Source organism: Bombus impatiens, unplaced genomic scaffold (assembly GCF_000188095.3).
Source record: "Bombus impatiens unplaced genomic scaffold, BIMP_2.2 scf_0217, whole genome shotgun sequence".
Taxonomy (NCBI): domain Eukaryota; kingdom Metazoa; phylum Arthropoda; class Insecta; order Hymenoptera; family Apidae; genus Bombus; species Bombus impatiens.
Window position 1 is genome coordinate 3,819,330 of NT_176636.1, and position 21,374 is coordinate 3,840,703.

At 36.7% G+C, this 21,374-nt stretch overlaps 1 protein-coding gene across 6 annotated transcripts in view; it reads left to right on the top strand.

Moving 5' to 3' along the window:
* The window catches only part of LOC100748212 (venom dipeptidyl peptidase 4), a 310,210-nt gene that overhangs the window by 221,351 nt on the left and 67,485 nt on the right, over positions 1 to 21,374 (top strand). For all 6 annotated transcript variants that reach the window (XM_033319882.1, XM_012383458.3, XM_012383459.3 and 3 more), the window contains 3 exons: positions 3,454 to 3,623; positions 14,539 to 14,778; positions 16,211 to 16,446. In XM_033319882.1, the coding sequence (XP_033175773.1) occupies positions 3,454 to 3,623; positions 14,539 to 14,778; positions 16,211 to 16,446 (646 nt within the window). The remainder of the gene's footprint in view (positions 1 to 3,453; positions 3,624 to 14,538; positions 14,779 to 16,210; positions 16,447 to 21,374) is intronic.

A 21,374-nucleotide genomic window follows, 5' to 3' on the forward strand; every position in this document is an offset into this window, starting at 1 on the left:
ACGGGAATTTTCGAAAATATATAGACTCTGTCGATTTTATCACAAAGGGCTTCAAAGCTACCCCTTTTATCTGCCGTATGGATAGATTAAAAAGACACACCGAGGCTATTGATCAAGAATTTATTGCAAGGATATTGAAAAACCTGGCTTGCGTAATAGGGCGAATGGCCGCGGGGTTTACGGAGTGAAATTGCGGGGGTAAAAGTTATACAAAAGCCCTTCAGAAAGGTGGTGCATAAATGGCATTGCATTTATATCGCGGGAATCGAAATTACAAAGTACCGGCCAGTGTAATCACGGCCAGAGTCACGAAACGTGTCCCGTGGCTTACGTTTTACCAAAGGCGCGTCGCCTGCGATGAGGTCTCCAGAATTTTTAGCTGGGAATCGTTCAAAGAAACCTGCGGAAAAGGCAAGCCAGAGAGAAAGAGAAAAAAAAGAGAAATTAGTTATCAGAAAGATAATTACGCGTCATAATTGAAGTCGAATAATTTTTCTACCAGCCTTTCTTCTGGCATTTATGAGTTTTTCGGTGATTTAAAACCAACTGTTGATTAGGGGATTTAACTAAACCATGAATTAAGCTGTCAGTGTTTTAATAGCTTATATCATATAGAGTATATGCTTTCTCGTTCAAATACCTATTTTTTCTAAATATAAATGTGTTAATTTTCATACTGTTATTTGATTATGTCAATGATCGTACGGAACAGACAGAGGTGTTTCGCTTTTATAAATGAATATAAAAATACTTTATGTTGTTTGATACTTCTAAAAAAATGCGTTTAATTAAAGGATTATTAGTAATTCGTTAAAAAATTCTGCACTTATTTGGAATCAATATTTTATGTGCTATATTTCTATGCTCTCTTGATAGTAAGCTTTTTCAAAGATCTATTTGCCATTTTGTTTCTAGCGTTTCGAAATATTTGCAGCTTTTTAGACACTTAATTTAGGATTTTGTTTCTTGAAATTATGTTTGCGAAAAAATTCGCGATAACCAAACCGAAGCCAAGAAAAGTCAGGAATTTTTATCACTACGAAGAGAATATTTAAAGATACGTTTCTTCGTAGCAATATGTAGAAACGTTTGCTTGATCGTCATTAGTTTGCCACCTTTTCCTCTAAATATTTTCCAAATTTCCAACTTTAAACTAAAGCCGTGACTCTTTTTTTTCAACACTCTGCCGCTTCTGTCTTACGAAATACTGTCGCGGTATTTCCAGAAAAATTCACCGCATTCTACCAAATTCCTGTCACACCGAAACGAACCGCATTCAAAATTCACAAATTCGGCCAATTCACCCGATCTTCTTTGACAGGACCTTTCCACCCGTTTTTTACGCTTTCATCTTTCGGTACGTGTACGAGCGTTGACGAGATCGTGCGAGGAAAAGAGCAGAACGTTAACGACGCCGCGTGCGAAAGCCGAAATCGCAAGCTGCGGCGAATTCTCGCTGGGTTTCGTTCGATAAACGCTGTTTGAGCGGTGAACTCCTTTCTGGCTTAAGCCAGCGTGCACTGTAAAATATAAAAAGAAAATATATATATATATATATTTATAAAGGACGAAAGGTAGAAAAGGTGAAGTGCTTTCGAGCTCAGCGGTGGAATTATTTCGAAGAAATTACTTAGACGTGTTTTAAAACGGACGTTTGAGCGGTCACGCTTCTGCAAGAAAATGCGTTTCTCTGTGAGCCGCATCTTTATACAGACAGGGTGTTTCAAAAAGAATCATATTTGGAGAATTTCCATTTAATAGAAATATGTAGGAAAGCTTAGTAAACGCTAATCGTGATATTAAATCGATATTACTTAATATCACACGCAGTGAGAGAAAAAGATATTTGTATACTTAAATCATAGAATATTTTCCATATTAGTATGTTTCAGGTCATTTTATAACTAATACAATCGTTCTCATATATCAGATCTAATGAAGAATTACCTGTCGACAATCGATCAGTGATGAATCTTTCCGTATATTTCATAATTCATTGCCTGCTTCTATTAAGCTTTCGATTCCAATCTTTTAAAATTCAGGTTACCAGACGAAAATTGTCAGTGTTTGAAACCGAACACTTTCGAAAAATCGCATTACTTACGGGATAACCGAATATAATAAATATGCAGATGAAAAGTTATGTAAATTAATATTTATATTAAAATTAATAGCGAAATTAATCAGCCACTTTGATTCATGTTCATTAAGGTCTTTGTACGTATTTTAACGAGTATTACGCGTTGCTAAAATTTGACCCGAATTTTATCCACCAGAGCGAAAGGCATGAAACGCGAGTAATGAAATAGAGACGAAGCCTCGCCGGCTGATTCATTGACTCGCACTACTAGCAAGATTAAATTCTCTATGTCTTGAAAAATAAGCCTCAAACGACATTTTTATATACGAACTTTTCTCATTATCTTGATTTCTAGCGTCATGCCTTTTAAATATCTCACACATTTTCTTTAACACACATTGTACAATATAAACTTTTCCTCTCGTGTTTCATCCCCGGTTTTATTTTCATCTCTTCTCTTTACTTTCGTGCGTCATCTAGTTGTTTATTTAACGAGAATAATTACACGAAAAGGCGAAGTGTACCGTGAATATGGCATTTCCTTGTTGCAAGAGAGAGAGATATTTTTCTGAGCAAACTTCTTTCGTGGACAGTTGAAACGCTCTCCAGAGAAACGTATTTTTCGAACGATGTCTCGCGTCGAATATAATTCCTCGTCTTCGTGTGTTCTCCTTTCTGTTTGTCCGTTAAAGGAGCACGATTTAAGAGAATAATTTCCGGGAGTGAACAGCGAATTCGTTTATACGAATTCGGTTTTCTCGTAGAAACGGCCGTATTACGAGAAGAATATTTTCTTGAATAAACGATATGGCTGCGATATGGTAGATTGTCTTCACCAAATATGCTTGTTCCAATTTCATACATATGTATCGTATCAAATAAACGATAATTTTTTAATAAAAACACCGCGACCGTAAGCTACTCCAATAACGAAATACGTATCGGGAATTTTAGCCTGAAACAGAGGAAAATTTACATTAATGAGGCGATCGACTGCAATCACTGCGAAACTTGATATTCAAATTCTCGCAAAAATATATAATTTCTAAATATTGTGAGTCATAGATTAAATCAAGTACATCGTCATTTTACAATATCGGTCAAAGGGAAAGAAGAAAAATAGTAAAAAGATCAGGAATGTTCGTCATAAGCGTAGATTTAAAATTCCGAAATTTCCGCTTTGCTAGTTTAATTCGCTAGATGGATAAATTCGTTGCAACAAATGCACCATATAAATCACACTTACACCCACTGCGTTTGAATCAAAGAATTCCAAGCTTGTACACTGTATGCACACGAGTAACAACCGCAAATAATATGTATGTAGCATGTTATCGTAAACCGCGGTCTAACGATTGTTCGTTCCATTTCAGAGGAGGTGTTCGGCTCGAACAAGGCTTTATGGTTCTCTCCAAGCGGCAGTAAACTGGCCTTCGGTTACTTCGACGACTCCCATACACCGATCATAACGATACCGTTTTACGGCTACCCAGGAAGCCTGACGTTCCAGTACACGTCCGCGATCTCGATCCATTATCCCAAGGTAAGCGTTCGCATGGAAAACTGCATGCAGATAAGAACCGGCTCGACTTCGTTTTCGGGGTACATTGAATTTATGATTTTCTTTATAGCGTACGATATTTGTCGAGTAGAGTCAAAAAATAGTAGTTTCATGGTGTTGCACAGTGTGGAATTTGAACGAGGATTCGAGGCAAAAATCAAAATTCGCTGGTCACGTTCGCACATACGTAGGCAACGTTTGCACGTTCAACAGTGCTGCGTTTGAAAGAGGATTTGGCACAGAGATTAAGAGATGCATATAATGCGCGGTTTTCCTAACATTTAATGTCGGAGAATTCGTCGTGACAGCCTATTTGTGTCCTATCTTTGTTAGTATTTTCTCTGCTTCTTGGCTCGGTTGAAATATCTTGAATATTTATTTCTTTGCGTAACCATACACTGTGGCGTTTGAGTAAACAGTGCGGATTCCGGGAACCAGCTTCCTAACTTTTCTTAAGTGACACACAGAGATTATTTATCCTCTCTGCCGTTTCGTGGCGACATTTAGCAAGGAACAGAGTTTTCACGTAACTTCTAACATTTTCTTGGAATAAATACGACGAGAAATCGATTTTTCAACCGAGTCGCGATTGCGAATGGATTTGACTAAAAAATAAAGAGTATCCAGTTTGTAGTAGAAATCACTGCATAGCAATGCGATATAATATCCTGTTGACGCAGAAGAATCAAAATTACAGGATGGTTTGAACCTACACCTTACGTCTACAGAATCTTTTATTTATCTACTTATTTCGTATAACAAGAAAGGAATTTCTATCAGAGTTTCCGAGAGTTTCCCTTTAAACAGTCAATTACATTATGATGATAATAAAAATCCAAGGAAGAAGTGAAAAAAATGTGCATACTCATAGAGGTCGTAAAATGTATGAATTTGATACGTCTGGCGTAGCGAAGAAATTAAAAGTACACTTTGTCATGATATTATTTCTGTAATTATAATTCGAGCATGTTTATCCATAAACAACATATTCTTTGAATATGATGTTATTCAACATTACGGACACTAATATTAATAACAATAATATTGAACGTAATCCGAGCTTAACGCAAAGTTACGTCATCAAAGAGTCAGAAATTTTGTGTGACCCGAAAGAAAATTTAACCAAAGGAAGAATCTTGTTGCGGCCTGTCTCGCATTCTGTTTGATGTTTCACGCTATCGCGGATACGAAAACTACGCTAGCTGGGTTGACGCTTGAAGACGCGTAGCTTTTGTACTTTCTAGAGACTACATCGAATTTTAGAAAATAATTTGACGCGTGCACAAAGCGAAAAGCGAGCGTGCAACGAATATGCGTACGTGTCTTCGGTCAGCTTTCGCTCCTTTTCCGGTTATTTCAAGCAGAAAGCTTTATAGAAGTTAAGAGAGGATGAAATGTGGAAGGAATTCAAGGTACTGACGTTTTAAATAGAATCGCGATAAAGTTGAAATTTGGTGAATGGATTAGAAATGGTTGGATTAGAATTTTCCACACTGTGTGAATTTAAACGTAACGTTGAAGCAAAATTTAACTGTTTTATTATAGACCAAACTCCATGAAATAAAATTTTTGTTCTGTGCTTCAGATCATCTTTTTGTCACAGCGTAAACGTTATTTCTTTCTGAAAGAAATATGGAATATGAAATTGCTAGAAATTTGAACGTTATTTCTTTTGGAAATCTAGGCACGGATATAAAGTATTCAGCTTGTTATTCCAGATATATTATGGTCATTATTTTACAGTTTCTGACAGTATCGTTAATATTCAGTCGGTTTAAACAGCGTCTACTAGCTTTTTTCAGAAAAATGCTGGAAGTAATATATGAATTGAATTAATTTCTTTTCAATTTAGACTCCAAATTAAAAAGAACGGTTTATCATATTTGGAAACGTCGCATCAAGCGATCCAGACATATGTGTGCTAAAGAAAAAAAAGAAATAAAGGAGCAGCTACTCACGAAACGCGCTGAATTTTATATTTCAGCTTTTATGAACACCAACAGCAGTCGAAGGATTAAAAATCATTAAAGATATCTGTTCGCTCTAGAGTATTTCTATTTGTCCTGATATTCTCTTTCTTGGAAATTTTTTTCACGTTCAGACCTACCTGAATCTAGCTCGTACTACAAATCGAACAATTTTCGATGATGTTGCCCTTGGCTTTTTTTTACCAAAACTCCGCGCACATATTAAAAGACCAACTGACACAGAAGCATCTCTGGGTACTGGCGTTTCTCGAAACAGCAACAAAAAAGGAGATTGATATCGTCCGTGCGAGTTACGCATACCCACCGCGAGATTACATCGGAAAAACTTTGAATCCGCTGGATATTTCGTCCACGTGCATGTTCCTCCGTGGGTTAAAATAAGGGTCCAAGCAACCGAAACAAAACACCAGGGAATTAATATCATCCGCTCGTGTTGCCAGTTTCCCCGGCTATTTTACCGGTTGAAGGAAAACAAAGAGAGAAAAAGGGAGAGAGAGAGAGAGAAAGAGAGCGAGGAAGGTCGCTCTAATTTTTGTCTTTTCTGCGAAACTCCGCGAGCTAACTGAAAGCTGCGTGTCTATTTAATGCTTCGAGTTGAAACGTTCTTTTTTTCTCTCCCTTTCTCTGGTCGCTGGTTTTTTCGTTTCGTTAACAAACTACCAGAGGACCACCGGTTTCTCGTGGACGCGTCGTTTAAATGACAACCAGGTCCAGTAAGTTAGGTACAACTCGTTCATAAGTATTAGAACACCTGCTGACTTTGTACAGGCATTGTAGTCGATTCACATTGTTAGGGAAATTAATTAGTAATAAATTAGAGGAGGACAATTAGCTCGGCTAGAATTTCGTGCAACGTGACGATACTTTAAGTTAACTTTGTTACAGACAGGCTGCCCGAACGAGACGAAAGAGACCATCTAAATAACCTTGCTTCTCGTGAAATGAAAAGCTTTTATGATACAGTTTGAATGGCCTGAAAAAAGGAATACCATGAAGCGCAAATTTTCTCGCAGAATCATTCTTTTTTCATTTTTTCAAGCTTGTTAGTATTTGCTATCCGACGAGTGTGCGTTCTATTGTATCTGATATTGTATCGTGATCTTATATATAAATGGCGACATATTTATTACGATATTGAACCTCCAAACGAGGTTCGACAATTTTCTATCGATTCGTCAAATTTACAGTGTCCTCCATCGAACGTCCCATTTTGAATGTCCCAATTACAAAAAGGGACGAGTCTCGAACAAAAATTACGCAGCAATAAAATTACATACAGCCCACCGTTAACTCCAGTGGCTTTTCATTGCAACTTCTAACGAGTCCGGTTTTCTAGGCAACTTCAACTTACGCAATTTAATTCGCGCAATCGTAGCGTGGTTAACAACACTGTTCTGTTTCATCGTTAAAGCTCACCGACCTGTGTAACCATATTGCATACAACGCCTTCGAGGTGTTACTCTTTCCCTAGGGATTTTCCATCAGGCTGATTCATTTGTCTTTTCGGTTTATAAAAAGCTTCTTTAACTTTCTTTGGTCTTCCGCGAGATAGTTAAAGATTGTTATTAAGTTACACAGAGAAAGAGAGAGAGAAAGAGAGAGGTGGTTGGTTTGAAAATTGCTTCGTTGCCGAGGGTAACCACGTGTTGGCAGCCACTTAATCTCCGTGACGGATGAGTATGAAATATGTACGTGGCCAAGCATACTTGCGAAATGTGGCCGTCAGTCGCCACCGTTTACTATGTATCAATTACCGCTGGAAACTCCATAAGCCAAGTACTCCCTGGAAAAACTTGGCGAATGGTTTTCATTTTCGAGTAAAAAGTGTCTACGAAAAAGTATCGACACACAGTCTTCTAAGGAATTCATTTTCCAACGAAATTTTTTTATCGGCTTCTATACAGCTCGTACTCGTAGCATGAAATTTTTCTAGTCGTATAAGAGTACTATGACTGTTGATAAGAAATTTAACACACTTGAACTCGATTAATTAATAAGTAAGTAGATGTTACAGTAATGTACGTACTTTAACGTAAGCAACGCAATGTTGTATAACGTCGATTTGTTGAATTTCGAGAGATTTCCTCTACTTTGCTTCAAACTGAACATACTTCCTTGAGTTCCTTGGGGATTCTGACTCTGTTACGTGATTCGTTTAATTTTGTGTAATTTAGTATCGCTTGGTGTACTGTGAGCGGTAGGTCGCAGGGTTCGCAACACGGAGCAGCTTCTCGTTGTAATAGAAATTTGTGCGTTAGTCTTCTGTGTCCAATTAGCAGTCTGAGTAGCTTCACTTGATCTCTTCTATTGTACTCTACTTTTATCAGTAAGCGTAACTGCTTGAAATTTTCTGGAATTTTGCATCGTTGCCTTCGATTTTTTTTTTTTTTTTTTTTTTTTTTTTTTTTTTTTTTTTTTTTTTTTTTTTTTTTTTTTTTTTTTTTTTTTTTTTTTTTTTTTTTTTTTTTTTTTTTTTTTTTTTTTTTTTTTTTTTTTTTTTTTTTTTTTTTTTTTTTTTTTTTTTTTTTTTTTTTTTTTTTTTTTTTTTTTTTTTTTTTTTTTTTTTTTTTTTTTTTTTTTTTTTTTTTTTTTTTTTTTTTTTTTTTTTTTTTTTTTTTTTTTTTTTTTTTTTTTTTTTTTTTTTTTTTTTTTTTTTTTTTTTTTTTTTTTTTTTTTTTTTTTTTTTTTTTTTTTTTTTTTTTTTTTTTTTTTTTTTTTTTTTTTTTTTTTTTTTTTTTTTTTTTTTTTTTTTTTTTTTTTTTTTTTTTTTTTTTTTTTTTTTTTTTTTTTTTTTTTTTTTTTTTTTTTTTTTTTTTTTTTTTTTTTTTTTTTTTTTTTTTTTTTTTTTTTTTTTTTTTTTTTTTTTTTTTTTTTTTTTTTTTTTTTTTTTTTTTTTTTTTTTTTTTTTTTTTTTTTTTTTTTTTTTTTTTTTTTTGATCCTTCTTCAACTTTATGTAGAATTTTTAATTCTTCGGGAAATATATATATTCATTAGTTCATTAAAAACAGTCCCATTTTTTGCTTAGTTTTTTATGAATAGTGGGATATGTTTTAACACACCTCGAAAAGTTGAAGTTACTCGTAGTCAGACAGTTTAATTTTTAGAATTTTGTTTATTCGCTTGACAATGCTATGCACCAAAGGTAAATGCGTAAATAAGTGAAAACAAAAATTTATACAAATCAAAACGCATTAGTAAGTTGTCAACACTGCTGTGATTAAGGTTGGCGAATTGTGTGGTGCAGTGAATTGTTCTCTTCCATAACTGTATACGTTGTTTCTTTTCTTAAAATTTATTACGAGTGAACAAAATATTTTATAATAAAAAAAACGTATTACTTGATGTTTAACACTAATGTCGAAGCTGTATAAATGGTAGGATCGTATTATATGTATCTCGTCTTATTCTGTGCAACTTGAGCTCTTATTTTCTTTAAAATCGCCAGCCTCAAATGTTTCTCAGAAGCTTGCTACAAAAATCAAAGGCGCGAAAGAAAATTTCCTTGCTTTCAAAGAAATAGTTTGGAACATTCTTCTATGCAGTCCAATTTCTCGGAACTTTATCAAACTTAGACTATAAAAGTAGTGACAGGAAGATATGAATGGAAATGCAACTATTCCACACACGTATCCTGATAAAAAAAAAAAAAGGATCCATTTAGCGAAGATTGAGAAAAATTGTTCCTCCCTTCTGCCAGACCGTTTCTGGCATCGCACAGAAGGAATCGAAGATTTCGAAGAGATCCGCAAGTCGAATACACGAGGACCTCCGCGCGATTTTCGCAGCGTAAATTTTACCTTGAAGTCTGAAGAATTCTCGGAGATCTTCGAAATTCTGCTACAGCAGAGGCTCGGTCGGAGTTGACGGTGAAAGAGATGAAAGGGAACCAGCATACGGTCGAAGAGGGCAGAAGCTAGCGCCTGTGTAATTTTTAATGGGTTTTTAGAAAGCAGGATTGATGCCGGTGATGGACAGCAGCAAATATTGCCCGGTGAGGAAGCTGCTGCAAGTTTACCTGAGCGATGAATAACGTCGTCCCTCTTTAATGGGGTTGCTTCCTTGCGCCTAGTACTCGTGGATCCTTTGCAATTCAGACAAGGGACGGATCGTGTATTTAAGCTTTGTTTGGCAAGAGACAAACTACGCTATCAACTTTTCATTCGATACGATCCGAGAAGCGATCGTTTGCAAGCTAAGTTTGAAGTTCAGCGATGTAAATAAAGAGAATTAAAATGCAATTAAGTGAGCGTCAGCAACTTTATTGGTATATGCGAAGATAATACGCGACAGACGTGATAAATCTTTCGACATAGTTGAGAAGAAGGGAACGATTAGTTAGATGCAAATAGTGTAAGAGTACACCGATTAAATGTTAATCTACACCGAGGACGCACATCTTTCGTTTTATATTATTTCATCGAATTTTCTATGATCTATTTTGTTCTATTTCTATTCCTATGGTCATACATAATTCAATAAATTAATATGAAAGAAAAGACGTTATGCGTTTATTATTTCCTTGTAAAACAAAAGAAACCTCTGGGACAACCTAAAATTTGGACACTCACCGTGGAAAATTTTCATGTTCGTATTATACAAAACGTTTTGATAATCCAAGGAGCGAAACAAGTCTCCGTAATTCAGAAATAATTACCTCGATTTTCAAAGAGATAAACTTATACAAATTTTTATCGACGGAATTTCGCTCCTCTCGGAGGATAAACCGAGTTTAAATGACCTGAACAATGTTCCACGGATTCGATCAATACCGGAGGATGAAACGACGAAATTCTGACGTGAAGAGGTAACAGGCGTTCCGGCATGCATACTAACAAACCCAGAAATCCAGTGGTAAGAAAAACTGTAACAAAACCAAATAACAGAGCCGGGAAGGAGGAAAAGCAACTACGCAAGTAAAACGGGGAAAAAGCTCTTGACGGGGGAAAAAATGGGGACGGCGAGGATTCCCGGTGGTCGTTCGACCAACATCTTCGGTGCGTTCTCTTTTTTTCCAAGTACGTGTCCGCGAAAACTCATTTTCCGCCGGACAAAGTGGCCTACTTTGATACTCGTCACGAATCTCAAGTCCGTGGGAGCAAAGAGTCCATTTAAAGATTACAAAGATTGCACAATGAAGAGAAGATTGAGAAGAAGAAAGAAAGCAAACGGATAAAGAATAGTTAAAGGACCAATCTGACGGACAAGGAGAGAAAGCAGAAGAGAGGATTCGAGGCCTCGATACCGGAGAAGATTTAAATTTCCATTTCCTAGACCGATACACCTTCCTCGAGGCGACGTCTCTTACCGCGCCGGCACGCTTTCTTCGTGTTCTGAAATGATTTTTTCTCCGGCGATTCACTCGTCCGTGGCTTCGTCGATTTTAACCAGACGGAAGAACGCTCGATTTCGCGAAACGAGACGCGTTTCGTTCCTGCCTGCCAGCTGCATTTTTCTTTGTTTCGATGAATGTTGCAACAAGGACGCTTTATTCTCGAGTATCATGGAAAGGCTAGTACCTTGTTTGCTCGTGAGTATTCTTGCCTTCGAGCCTTCTACAAAAGCGAAATGAAAGCGGTTGGAATGTTAAGACGCGGTAAAGTAAATATCAAATTGTAGTTCCACGTTTATTCGAAGCGTTGCCACGTGCATGGGAAATAAAATTTATGAAATTTCGCTTCGTTTCTTTTTTAAATACGCCGTATGTTCTCTCCACTTTTTTCCGTGGAACGGCGGTAGTGTAGGTTCCGTGAAAATAGGGGAAAATATGTTGTATAAATAGAGAGGCGTAAATGTTTTAGTGAAAGTTGTAACAGAAATTGTAAGAAAAATATGGAATGATAATAGTGGACTAGGTTTTTGTTTAAGCAAGTTGGTATCTATAAATTATATCGACAATGAAAGTAAAAAATAATGGGATGGTTTTTTGTTTGATTAAGGTACAGATAAATCGATATTTGCGCCAGCTTTATTTGTGAATACGCTGTTGCAAGTTGATTTATATGAAATGTATGGAATTTATTATATTACGAATTCGTTTGCCGATTTTCTTTAATCCGATTTTAGCAAAAGTGTTGATCCTGATGCTAAAAGTCGTTCTTCGGTGTCAATCAAAACTTATCCTGCCTGATAAATTCAATATGAAAAAGTGGAGTATCGAACAATAGATTATATCGATGAATTTTAGAATGCGAGAATGCGGCATAATAATCGCTGGAAACGTCAGTAATTTCACAGTTCTACACGGCTATATATTTCGAACAATGCTCACCGATTTCCCCATAATAAATTTCAGGCGCATTGACTCGTTTCCTACCCAATTGCCCCTCTGATTTTTTGCTTTCAGCCACCCCTTTTTTCTACGTTCCATCTACCTTTTTCGTTCCTCGTTCTCAAACGCCGCCCAATCTAAAGTATCCTCTCCTTTCTGTTTTTTCCGCTCGGGAGTCTCGAACATATTTCTTCCCTCTTTTATTTCAGCCGTCGTTCCCTATGCATTTTTCAACCCTTCGGTGCCATAGTCTTGTTGATTTGCGGTAAACCACGGTATGGCCCGTTTTCTAGAAAAATATCGTTCACCTGGCCATTTATAAACCAAATTCTTTGCTTTTCTCTTCCCCTTTCACCTTCTATTTATTTTTCTTTTTTCTTCTTGGTCATTCGTTCCCTATTCGTTCTCATCGCGCAATGGGAAAATGGGACGTTCATATTGTTAGTTTACTCGTTAAATGAAGTGAGTTATTGTTTTATTAAGCTACAAAAATGCGTTAGAATAAATAAGCACGTGACAGAAAAGCGTGACTTGTCAGCGAATCTTATGCAAACTCATTTTTAGCTTTTTTTTTTATTTAATCAAGAAAATCTGATCAAAGATGGAATTCAAGTAAAAATTTGCCTCGTCAAGTATTATACTTTGAATAAATTCAACCTTTGTTCTCTTTGTTGGACGATTATTCTCTTGGTTGTTTTCCACCATCCGAATTGGTGGAAAATTGTTACTTCGATGTTATCGTCGATTTTTTATCGCGTTTTACAAAGTCACTCGCAGAATATGAAACACGATTTCATTTCAATCGGTCGTGCATAAACATGCAGCATTTTGGAAATTTTATGCCCGGGTGCGCAGCGAAATTTTAATAAATGCGTTATTTAATTTCGTTGTTTGCCATCGTTTCGAAACCATTTGAAAATATTTCGTGAATTTTTAATTGCATCCTGAACAGAACGACCTCGCAAGACTCTCACACGTCACAACATTGTCCGAAAAAATTTTATGAAATCACAGATCGAACAATGAACGCTCTTCATTGAAATATTTTCGTTGAAATATTTCCCTTTCAGAGATATTTCTAACAAGCATATCTGTTCGTCTACTGAGGTCTTAATTAATCGTAGTTTTAATTTAGTTTCGTATAGATTCATTTCTACGTCGAATTTTATTAACTCTGAAATCTTAAATCTACTAGAGCATAATTTAAGTGACAAAAAAATTCGCTGGAACGATAAAAATAATTTGCCAGTGGCTCGTAAACAATTTGTTGATTAAATTCAGATTTTAACAGCTTAAATATCACCATAGGAGCCAACTGTAGAAGCTCCACTATTAAGAGATCACGGACAGCGCATAAAAGTTTTATTTCACTTGTGCTCAAAAGTTTAGAGCACGTTAGTATTTCGAAAGAAATAATGACTTGCATATATAAATAAATATTTTACTAATGATATTGCTATTTTATAACGTTGGCACTGTAATTAATTATACTTATAAACGACACTCGTATCGATAATATTCTTATTTCTCCTAAAGATACGCGAAATATTCGTATCATCTAAAATTCAAAAGCTGCTCCAAACATTTCACCGGAAGCGTATGTCGTCTCCTACTAAAAAATAATTGTCTTTTTTTTATTTCTCGGCCACTTGTGTACATACATCATTTGCCACGGCGACTGCTCGATTACCCAAGGAAAAAGTGGCGGCAATCGATCAAACGCTTCTCCAGGCTATAACTACCCCTCGAATTTTAATCCCGCTTGAATTTTCACGGAAGCTAATTACAGACGGAATAATTCAATTTTGATATGACATTCTGATTAAATTCTCGTTTTCGTGCGTCGAATAGGAAAACGCCCGGATTTATGTCATTCGTTCTTTAATATCCGCGCAGCAAAATGTACACTCTTTTCTGTTTCATCCTACGTTCGTTTTCTAACAGCAATAAAATCGTATTGCACGGAAGCCTCGCGACATTTCCGAGCGAAGAGAACGATAGAAGCGTTTAGAAATTCGCTGGTACATGTTCGTTGAATAAGATTGTAGGCGACGACGTTGCTTAATATATAATCTACGATTTTTACGCGAGGCTTCAATATTCGGATGGCTGGCATAGTTGTCGCGTTTTAATCGCGATGGAAGTTTTATCAGTTCGATGGCGAATGCGTCTTTTACGTTCGACGCGACGGAATTCCAATAATCCGGACGATAAGCGCACGGCGACGCAATGGACGCGTCTTAATTTTATTAAAATCATACACATGCTTTCACGGAAGTTGAAGAGAATCGAGCTGCCAAGTTTACCGAAATTCTTCTCCAATGAAAATACCAAAAAAACGCAACGTCCATTCGCGTTTCAGCGACGATTCCGCTAATCGACTTAAAAGTTCGAAAGTAAAGGACAATTGTCGCGTTCCTCGGAATTTCTATAATTTGAAAGGAATGGTTTGTCTGTAACTTATCTTCAAAATTTACTTCCGACTTTTACTGTTTATTGTTTGTAAAATACTAGATTTTATAAAATTGTATAATTTCTATAGAAAGATAAGAACGAGCAACTTACTATTGTCGAACGTTGTTATTTGATAGAAGAAAATGAGGATTGACTGCAGGTTGACCAGTAATTTTATTGTTTCAGAGTGGCACGACCAATCCCACGGTGAAGCTGTTTTACGTCGACTTAGAAAAGGTGGTCCAAGGTAACGTGAGCTTAACTGAAATCGAACATCCAGACGAGTTAGCCTCCGAGGAACGGATTCTATCTGCCGTTGCTTTTCCTACGGACAATCTCGTGTACGCGACCTGGATGAACAGGGTGCAGAACGAGGCGTACTTCCGTTTCTGTTCCGTACACGATTCACTGCCAAATTGCACCACCGTACGTATACAATATTATACAGATATTTCATAATAATTGAGATTATTTATCATATATAAAAATTATTTTTATTGCTTTTATTTCCCAATTATTTTATTATGAATCTACTACTTTATTCGCATTGGATATATTGGAGTTCTAACTTGACTTCTACGAAGGGATAGTTGACACTCAAATTTCAACGAGTTTTTCTTCAGTGGTGTGCAAAATCGTTCGACCAAATAAATGTTTATATTCGAAAAACGGTATCTGAAAGAATTTTAAATAATAACGGGTAAAAGTAGTATGATAAGTAAAAGGAAATATAATGCACAAGCGCTATTACATAGTTATATAATATGGTTTAAAATTCTTTTAAATACCACTTTTGCAATATTTGAAAACTTTCGCACGCCACTGTAATTCAATTAATTTCTTTTTTTCGCAAGAAGACACAATTCCGATAAGACTGTCAGGTTTGCCGATTTTTTGCTAGTCCAAGCTGACGACGCCAACAAGATGAATAAGAATTGGCGATCCGTCGCGTGGTTTTCCTTTTAAAATTTCACGACGGTTTTATCGTCCGTAAAAGACCAACTTTCTCGGTTTAATTAGATTGGCGCTGCTGTTGGAAGTATCGCGATTCGTTTAATTCACGAAGCTTCGGGGGTGAGGAAGCTCAACTTGGTCAAGAGGGTGTTATTTCGTTTATTGTTTCACGAGCAAGTTTAGCGACGATGAGTTCGACTGAAGGTTACCTATAACGTTTTTATCCTCCTGGTAATTTCTATTATTGGTAATCTTTATTAGCAATCTCAATTACAAGCAATTATTATTTTTCGTTGTTTTCTTAGTTTTATCGCCAGGTAATCATTACTTTCGATCGGTTCAGACGAATTTCATGCCAATAATTTCTCACTCGGATTTAAAATAAAAGAAATTTCGTTTTCTTAGAAAATCCTCTTCGTACAAATTTTCCAATCCATTTCCTGTAACTCGTTTGCTACCAACGACGCACCGTATGCGTCGCCAGACTATATTTTGCAGCCGAGAAAAGAAGATGGCATAGAATAAATATCGTAGAAAATATCGTGCAAATATTGCGCGAAATGAAATAGAAAAGTTTCGGGACGAAGCAAAAGATTTGGCCTACAGTCGTCATCGTGAGAATTTCGAAATCCTTCCGATACCTAAAGAATATCTTCCACGATTCGTAGAAATCGTGTCGTGGGATGGATTAAACCGCTTTCGCCTTTCGATTTCTCTCCCACAAGTCACCGTGAATGTCTAAAATCGCAAAATAATCCTCTGGATTCGCTCATCAATGGTAGAGTACCTCGACGATGCATGGAAAGAGGATACTGTGGAATTGAACGATGCGCAATTTTTCGCGACCGTTTTCACGGGAAGAGGAGGAATGGATGGGAAACGGGATGAAATATTCATCTTTCAGGCGCTGAAGCACTCGGAGAGGCATGGATGGGTCGAGCAGTTCGAACCACCGATGTTCACCGATGATGGCGATTCGTTCCTTACGATTCTGCCACAGAAGCAACACGATGCAAGTTACTGGAGGCATGCAGTCGCAATTACCAACGTTTCCTCTGGCAAGACGAGGAGCTTCGCTCTAACTTCCGGCCGGTTCGTCGTCACGGAGATAGTTTCCTGGGACCAGAAGAACTCTTACCTGTAAGTACAGGACTCCTTAGAACAGTTTGATCATTAACTTATTTGAAACTGGACTCTTGTGGTCAGACTTAACCGTGGAATATCACAGTGACTTTTAGTATCTTGTACCTTATTTATTTTTATTTCAACCATTTCTGATTGCAACGAACGATGACCTTCTCTTACCTGTATTTTACAGTATTGAATATCCAGTAATATCGTAGAAATGTTGAAAATTTGCTAAATTGGGTCATACTGGAGGTTCGTAGCTCTAGGCTGTTAATTTTCAAAGTGCACACAGTAAGCGCAAATAGTGGCGTGGTTCGTATTCCAAAAGCGATATTTTTGAAATTTTTTTCATGTCGCCTTTCAAATACAAAGCGAAAAAGTTTGGTTGAAAATTGCACGCGTCCCTTAACTTGAAGGATATTGGATTTATTTGAACAATTTCTGAAACGTTCGATAATTAATAGATTTCTCAACGCATCACGAGAGCGTAAATTTGTATAGAGAATACTGGAATCTGTGAGAGAATCTGCAGAAAGAAGTTTTCCATATTTCATCTGGGAAAAAGTAAAAATCGGAAATAGGAAATCTAAGGAACACTGGGAACGAGGAATGGAAAAACGTGTACCTGGTTGATGTAATTTTTGCGCAATTGTGTTTGCCGTGCTTTACCTGTTTCACGTTTCGCCTTTCAACGTGCCAAATAAAATGAAACGACCCGTTTGGTGTTCCAAACGAAAGTTATATGAGTTACCGCGAGTATAATTATATGCACAATACGTTGCGTTCGTATTTGTATGCGCGTAAATTCAGATGCACCAAGAGTCGTAGAAACTTTTAGGACGTTGCAAAATGCAACACGAAGAGATGAAGATTATTTAATCGCAGTTTGACGAACTTGTTTCGAGTGGTTGTTACGTACTACGATTATTAGCATATTTGGAATTGAACTCTTGTGGTTAGATTTAACATTTTGAGCAGGAGAGATAGTTTAGTTTGTACATGCTGCGTGGGCAACCTGAAATCCTCGAAATAAACAGTTCGCTTTGCAAGGAATTCTGATAAAACTGTACATCGTAATATAACACAGAAATACGTAAAAAAGTACAAAAATAAATAGAAAATACACTACGAAAATTCAACGAGGAATTCATTTGAACTTTCACATATATTTTGCCTATCGGTTTATCTTCGTATGATCTAACCTGGCCAGTTTCGAATAAGATAGTATTACCCATGGTCCATAAAATTTGCATTTTCGAGAGATTTCCGAACGCTCGAACCAAGCATAGATTCTGCCCCCTCGAAATATCCTGAATTGTGTGACAATCGTTCACAATGGGCTGGAGATTCAGATAAAGACCAGTCGAGACCCTTGCACTTATCGAAACGGTTCCTCAACATTCCCCAAACCTATGAAGATTCTCTAAATGTATATCGACGAAACAAACCCTTGAAACTGGTACTTGACGATTTCCTGTAAACCTGGAAAATCTTTCCCATCCACTTACGCTGACGATTCTTACGGCAGAACGTTCGAAATACCACTCAATGGAACGTTCCAGTTCCACTTTAGTTGCAACCAAATTTGACCAGTCACCTTCCCGATCCAATTACTTTGCCGACGTTCTGATTTCGTCACGCCCTTTCCAATTCCTCGATCCTTCCAAGCTACCCTTCGGTTTTCTTCGAAACTTCGTTTCCATCAGAGACTTGGCTGTTCGATAATTACACTGGCTGCTCAGTAATCGTGGCGTAATCGGCAAATGGAGTGATTCTACGTGAAAAAGTTAATCGCAGACGTAGAATACCATTCTTTTATACGATCTTTCGTTTTTCGATAAAATTCGGACATTTCTTTTAGTATACAGCGAGTATATTGTTGAGAATTGTGGATCTTAATCGCCGAAATAAAAGTAAAGGAACGCTAAGGTTACACTTAGAATTCATATTAAAATAATTTTAGATTTATTTAATAAACGATTTCCAGGATCTTCGTCGATATACATTTGCACGCGTCTCAGCACTCTCTTTGTCTCACCATCTTCCATATCACATTGCCAATAGAACAGTTACATTCATCAGATTTTCGAGATGCCGCGCACACACATATTTCCACACACTTAGATATATTCACATGCGTGCGTCACTACTACGCGGCCAATCTGGTTTAGCACACAAAATTGTACATATCTAAATATATATAAATTGTGGATTTTGGTTATTTTTCTACTCAGGATGTTTACCATACTGACCCATTCTTTGAAATTATCGCATTGTTCTATATTTCTTCTTTCATATACTTACTCTTATTCGCCAATGTACATTCTTAGAATGTTTTTACGTTCGATAGGAAAATATTTCAGAATCTTTGTTAAACTCGTCGGAGGTTGCGAAAAGAAATTTATGGAAATATCGGATTTCTGTTAAATAAACAGCTAGGGTGTAGTTGGCTAAAAAAGAAGTAACTTTTGATTAAATTCATTGATGAAAACGACATGATATTGAGTACAAAAATGGATACGTCGTTATTTCAGGCATGAATTGAATTTCATGGGTAAACTCGATATGCGGAAAATTCGATTTTTCATCTTCGTTATTAAAAATCCTCTGAAAACAATGGAGCGTCCGATAGAGAAATAAATTGGGCATCGTTTTGGACATGAATTACACAGAAACTTTGAATACAGAAATAATCTTCCCAAAGCAAATTAATTTCCTGGAACACCATGAATATCAAACATATAGCGTTTAAACAGATGATGAATACCATTCAAGGTTGTTCTGTAGGGAAATGAGATTGAATTGGGCGGCCGGTGCACACAGTATCAATGGCTAACGGTGCGTTTACGTGATAAATGATAACGCTCTTTGGATGGCCGCTGCCTGTGGCAGACGTTTGCCCCGTGATTCCATGGGAATCCCCAATAACGCGTCCCCCTGGCGTAATATCCTTTCTTAGTCGTATTTTATCGAGAAATAATGGAAGCACGTAGCTAAGTCGGCGTACTTAACGTCCACGTTCGAACGTCTTTTCCCGATCGTTGCAAAGATTTAACGTCCGAGAAACTGGCATCCACTGGGAACTGTCTGTGATAAGAACCAAGTAATTTTCGTTTCAGTAGAGCAATCGATAATTACACAGGGTATCTCAGTAATCGCGATTCAATTGGTAAACAGTAAATGGTATTGGAAAATACACGTCGAAGGTATGAAACAACATTTTTTTCACACGACGTTTCATTTTCGAGGAAAATGGAGTTTGAAAATCTGTCGAATATATTAGTCGAATCTGTTGTCGATCGTAAGCGAAGCGATCGGTATTGAATAATCGAAAAAAACGTTATTTTATATGAATTAACAGAAGAAGAGTTTGTTCATAAGATATTTCTTTGCTGGGAAAAACAAGCTTGGAAATCTATTAAATACGTGCACCGGCCGATATACTTCACGTACAACGAAACTTCAAACGAACAAATTTTATTCTACACGTTCGACTTACTTTCGCACATAGAACAACCTCCTACCTTATTTAGTCGTAGCCAGTTGGTAATTAGCCAAGTTCATTTGCTATGTAAATGGAATTCTACTGCACACCTAGAAAATTATCCAGATGGAAACACTATCGAGAAAAGCATCGTGCTACAAGCGGTATAGATACGCGATGAAGGATTGATGGTTATTCAAGACCCTGGCTCACCTTGAGCCAATATCGCGTAATACCTTGAAAATTGTGCTTAAACGAGCCAATATTTTTATTCGACGCTCGGCACACAGGGGAGAAAGAAGTTGATTTTCCTCTTAGCGTCTTAACGTGTTCAATATCGGCGACGTCGGGGAATCGCCTTTGGGAGATCCGAAGGGAAGAAAAATAGGCAAACGAAAAAATCGCGTTTAATTCTGCTACGTTTCAAAGAGAAAGGTTAATAAGCGGCGATGCAAATAACGGCCGGTCGAAGTTTCGTACAAAAGCTTCTCTACCCTCCCCTCTTTTTCAACTCCCACTTTCCACCGGATACGCTGCTATCCAATGCTCGCGTTAGTTTCACTCGTGTAATTATGCAACCTCGATTATTACACTAATTGGCACGCTACGCGAAAACGTACGCGTTTGTTTGCTCGTGCATGCTCCTGCAAATGTGTCGCGTCGAAATTGCGAGCGAATGTCGTTGCTGGCGAAAGGCTGCCTTTTAAGAGAATTCCAAACGCAGTTTCACTGAAATTAAACCTTTTTCTTTTTTACCATGATCAGGTTGCTACATAACGTGGACGGTTTTTTTGAAATTTAAGGAACTATATTTCATAGAATATTTAATAATGGAATGTTTCAGGTAGAAATTATTAACTCGTCTCTGAAAGTAGACATTTATAATTGTTAATTTATATAGAGAATTTGTAACATAGATCGCGAGCCCGAAGATTCCATCTGCATTCCAATGACGTTAATTGGAATCGTTTAAAATTTCCGATATAATTTTCACATATCTTTTTTTTACAACAATTTCCAAATTTCCCTTTGTTTTCCGTTCTTTCGTCTTGTTTCCACTTATTTACAGTTTCTGACTCGTATCGCGCGCTTCAAGATTTTTTACAGATCCCGGTAACATCAATTATATTCGAAAATTATTAAATCCTTTCGTCTCTCTTTCCAATCATCGTCATCTTGCCAATTGAATTCTGAAATCAACGAATAATCGACTAATAATAATAATCAATCAAAGTACCGGGAACCTTCTTTTATTTCTATCTAATTTAATCTAATTTGATCGATGCCTGCAGCGAATCTGTTCATGGATAAAAGCTAACGTGGCAAGTTCACTTAGGTTAATTATTATCGAGCTGGTATTCATGGACTGAGGCAGAGTCGAGCACGATGCGACTGGCCTAAATAACGATCGACATTTTTCTCCTCTTCTTCTCTTTTTTTTTTTTTTTTTTTTTTT